The 4,891-nt window shown below is 36.9% G+C and overlaps 1 protein-coding gene across 1 annotated transcript in view; it reads left to right on the forward strand.

Annotated features, from left to right (window-relative positions):
- The window catches only part of TERF1 (telomeric repeat binding factor 1), a gene marked incomplete at its 3' end in the record, with an annotated part of 29,828 nt that overhangs the window by 12,579 nt on the left and 12,358 nt on the right, over positions 1-4,891 (forward strand). Inside the window, exons 5-6 of the mRNA XM_011366934.2 lie at positions 1,629-1,778; positions 2,513-2,622. Coding sequence (XP_011365236.1) covers positions 1,629-1,778; positions 2,513-2,622 — 260 coding nt within the window. The remainder of the gene's footprint in view (positions 1-1,628; positions 1,779-2,512; positions 2,623-4,891) is intronic.

Below are 4,891 nucleotides of genomic sequence, written 5' to 3' on the forward strand. Positions count from 1 at the left end.
TTTTCACTCTCTTTTTTGTCTTTGTCTTTGAAACCTGCTATTTTATACTTTTGTCTAAATTCAGGGCTCGCATGCTTTGAGGGCTCAGTAGCCACTGTGGCTAGTGGCTACTATATTGGGCAGTGCGGGAATGGAAGGAGGCATTATAACTTGCTTATTTTTCTAGAGGTTTCTTATGGATCATTATTAGTTTTGTGTATATTTTTAATGTTAAGGTCGATAGCACTTAAATTTTTAAATAATAACAACAAAGTGCTATTGGAGTAAATTAAACTTATTCAAAGCAAAGGTAGTTTCAGTGAACTTTTTATTGAACAGTAGCACACCTCTAGCAGAGTACACGTATCATAAATGTATAAGTAGTTGTGCTACTGCTGTTTCTGGGGTGTAACCCTCCAGCTTGCAGCAGGAAGCCTGATACATTTATTGGATTCCCTGCTCCTACTTTTTGCCTCCACACTGTGAGGCTACCGAAAACCCTACTCTGCTTGGACCTCACAGAAGGGGAAAACCTTACAGCCAGTAGCATAAGAGAAAGTACTGAATCTCACTGGTGTTAGTAATCAGTACTGGGCAATACCAAGTAACATTTGAAATAGCATTTCCTGCACTCCGACAGTCAATGAGTAAAAGGCTTAGAATACCAACAGTTGGCTCAAAAAGTGGAGAAATGGTAAGGCCGCCATGCCTTCCTCTCTGGAATGTAAAGTGGTACTTAAACTTTGGAGAATATTTAAGCAAAATCTATATAAGCATGCATTCCAGCAACTCCACTTCTAGATAAGCACCCTAAAGTGGCTGTTCTCACTTTCAGTGCAAATTTTAAAAGCCATAAAGCTTTATTTTGGAGGAGCGGGAGGAACAGGCCCTACTGAGATGGTCTGGCATAGAGCCTGAGAAGTTGAATTTTTTAAAGTTCTGTAGCTTTTATTGTGCAACCAGCTTTGAAAGAGCTGCTGTTCAAGAGAAACTTGTACTGCGCACAAGAAGACATGGAAAAACATTGAACAGATTGTGGTAATAGAAAATAGCCTAAATTCTATCAACAGGCTACAAGAATGGATGAAGAAATGATTTTTTGATCAGTGGAATACTACATAACAGAAAAAGTAATTAGTTCTACAAATATCAAATCAGTATGGATAAATCTCATATACACTGAGTTGGGCAAAATATTACAAGTTTCAGATGAATATATATAATATAACATTTATATGAAATTAAAAACTCTGCTAAACAGTATTTACTACATATTGTTTACAGTTGTATACATACGTGGTGCAAGTATAAAGAATGCACGTGTATGATACATTCTAAATTCAGAGGAATAGTTACTCTGGGGAGAGGGAAGGCTGCGGGGTTACCAGTCAGGTTAAGGAAGCATACAAGGGCTGTCACTGGACAGATGTCTTTATTTCTTAAACTTTGTAATAGATATTCAGGTTCGTAATATATTTTTTTTAAAGTCAGAAAGATATATTAGTGGGCCATTTAAAACATGAAAAAATTTTAAATCTCTTAATTTTGCTTCTTTAACATTTATAAAGTGATCTTTTCAATTAAATATGACAAAATTTCTAGTATATTATTTGCGATTTATGTGTTAATGTTTCTTCTGTTTTCTTTAGCCTTTACGAAGGAAATTGCTTATGGTAATCTCTCAGAAAGATGCATTCCATTCCTTCTTTCAACACTTCAGCTATAACCACATGATGGAGAAAATCAAAAGTTTTGTGAATTGTGTGCTCAAAGAAAAATCATCAGCTTTTCTAATGAAGGTATGACTATTTCAGAGAGACGTGGTAGACTTGATTGAAATTGTTATAATAAAGGAGAATACTTGAAATAGAAATTCTATAAAAACAAATCAGAATTTTATGTAGTAATTTTTATAGAAGAATGTGGCAAACGTTACATTAAGTAAATCTAAAGGGTTTATTGGTGACCTTTGTAGTATTTTTATAACTTTTCAAAATAAGAGTTAGGTGAGTTTTTCAAAATAAAAAAGTTGAAGCAGAAAACTTAGAATGAAGAAGTAAGTGAAAAATATTTAGTTTAAATTTTAAAGAAAATTTTAGCATATTTTTGGAAAAAAGTAAAATTAAGGTAAAGAAGGGCCTTTAAATTTTTTTTAAGGCATTTTATCCTCTGTCTTGGCCTCAAAAGTTTTTAACTTAATATATTATAGTGGATCATTGATTAATTTGAGGTAGTTTTATTTTTAAATATCTGGAATCTTTATTGATCGCAAATACTAACCTTTTATCCTGAAATTGCCTAGAGAGTTCGTGTGTATCAAATAACATTTGCAAGGATAGACCTCCATAATGCTTATAAACCAAGCAGGTAGCTAAAATAGTTGCTGCTGTAACAGTTACTGGAGAAAATAACAACATAGGGCCTTTTATTGGCCTGTAAACAGGTGCTTTAGTTATGACTGTCAAAGAATTAGAAGGCTTAATTTAATGCTCTTTGTTCAAAGTGGCTCAGTGCATTCGTTCCTTTGTTTAAGGCAGCAGCAAAAGTAGTGGAAAGTAAAAGAGCGAGAACAACAGCCTATCCAGATAAACCTGACAGTGACAGCGACACCGGAACTGAAGCTAATCTGGATGTAGGGAGAAGGTTTGTCAATTCACTGATACATTTTTTGTTTTAAGAGTACAATATCTTCAGGTAAAAGTGATGCTAGTGAGCCATTATTAATAAAAATAATTACTGAGCAGTAGGTATATTGTCTTGCTGATGACTAACTTTTGGCTGTTTGGAGTATGTATGGCTTATGCAAAATTCTGTTACATATGCTAAACAAAAATAGAGAGTGAGAAAACGTGCAGTTTAGATAGTGCGAGTAATATCATTTACCATTCTCAGGGGACATGTGCTCTGGAACAGCATTGAATTGGAGACCTGACTCAACTGTGTCCCTTAGTCCTCGGGTCCCACGTGCCCTCCTTAGGTGACTCTTTTACTGTACTGCGGATTATTCGGTCTTTTAAGACCTTGTTCATACATCTTCTCTAAGCATGAGCTAGCCCACTTTGTTGGTCCTCCGCTGAAGAAATTGTGATTTGCTCTGGTGCTGGAGGGAAGCCGGCTTGTCAGTCATTCATATCAAGAGACGAGAGTTCAGTCTCCAAAATTATTTCTTCTTTAGAGGTTCATGAGGGTGATTTTTACAGAATTGATTTTTGCCTTTTGCTTTGACTTTAGAAAACTAACCCTATCGAAGAAGATAAACTCTGCCATTAGAAAAGTCTTCCTCTCTATTGAGCCTGTGGTCCATTCCCTCTCTTCTTCCACCCTAACCCAAGGCCACATAGTCACATCCTATGGTCGGCGTGGATGTAATATTACTGTTTATTCTTGGGACCATGACTTGAGCCCTTAAGGTGGGGTTTGGGGTCCAGGTTGGACGAACATGGCTTTGGTCACACCTCAGGACTGAGCTCAGTCATCTTACAGTCTCCTGTCCATGCCTGTGTGAGTAGGGTCTGATCCTTGCTGCTTCATCTCCCCAAAGACTCCATTAAAGCCTTATTTCCCACTGACTTATTTTTTTTCCAAGACCCATTTTGAGAAGTACAAATTTTATTTTTATTGGCTCAATTATTTCATTTTGTTTAGGAAATCAAAGATTAGTAATACTAAGACCGAATACATTCTGTGGCCCAGCCTTCCTGCCCATTGTAATACTTCTTTAAAATAAAATTAAAACTTTCCATAATTCCTACCGATAATGAACACATTTCCTACGTACCAGCACTTACTTCAGATGCCCTCCCGGACAGACAGTGTGTATAAAACAGTTCCTGGTGTCATCTCGCTCTGTGCCCTGCATCTTCTTCACTTCATACATCCAGCTGTCTCCCCAGGTTATGAATCCCATCTCAGAAACACGTCTCTAATCCATTCTTTCTTATCATTCATATCCTTGATTATTAGCTTTGTACTGCACGAGTTCATCCTTGACATGACTTCCAGAGTTAGCTTCCCATGAAAACAAATCTGTTTAAATCACTTCCCAGTTTAATAGCATGCATTAGCTTCCTGTTTCTTACTAGATGAGTCAGGGTCTATTGGCATGGCTTACGAAACCCCATGTAGACGCTTTCAGTTTTGTTCATAAACAAGTCTGTACCTAAGCATTGACCCCTCCTTGCCTACACATATGGTACTTTCTAGCAACACAACTCCCTGATCTCGAAATATTACAAGCTTGCTCATGCCTCTACCCTTTCTTCAACTTTGAGTCTACTTTTCTTGTTTTCGCCAAGGCAAGCTCTTATTGGCCATTTAAGATCTAGCTCAAAGAACACCTGTAAGAAATCATACTGACCTCTCCAGAGTTGTCACTTCTGTGCTCCCTTAGCACTGAGTTACATATCTTGGATAGTAACATAACTTTGTCTGTCTGTATCTCTCACTAGATTGAGGATTCTCTGGAGGTTCTTAATTAGCTCTTTGTCCATGGTGCCTAGTTCATTATCAGGCATACATTAGAATTGTAATACTACATACAGGGATCAAAACCAAAACTAGAGACAAAGTAAAGGTCAGGAATCAAGCAACTATCAAAACCATCTTGGAAGCAAATAGAATCAGGACAAATAAAGCATCAAATTCACCAGTATCAGAACAAGAATCGGCAGGATGCGAGTGAAGCGAGGATAGAATCAGAGGTGATTGCAAGGTCAGACAGATGCTAGGACAGATGAAGCCCTCATGTTACCAGCACTAGATGAAATAAATATTTTGCTCTGAAGAAGCTTATAAACTATTTAAGACCATAAGAATTATCAGTGTAAAACAAACAGTAGCAGACGTTATGTAATTTGTTGTTAAAGTTTATAGATGGCCATAAATGCTGAAGTTGATATGGGCAGCTTCAAGG

Source organism: Pteropus vampyrus, unplaced genomic scaffold, assembly GCF_000151845.1.
Source record: "Pteropus vampyrus isolate Shadow unplaced genomic scaffold, Pvam_2.0 Scaffold127, whole genome shotgun sequence".
Taxonomy (NCBI): domain Eukaryota; kingdom Metazoa; phylum Chordata; class Mammalia; order Chiroptera; family Pteropodidae; genus Pteropus; species Pteropus vampyrus.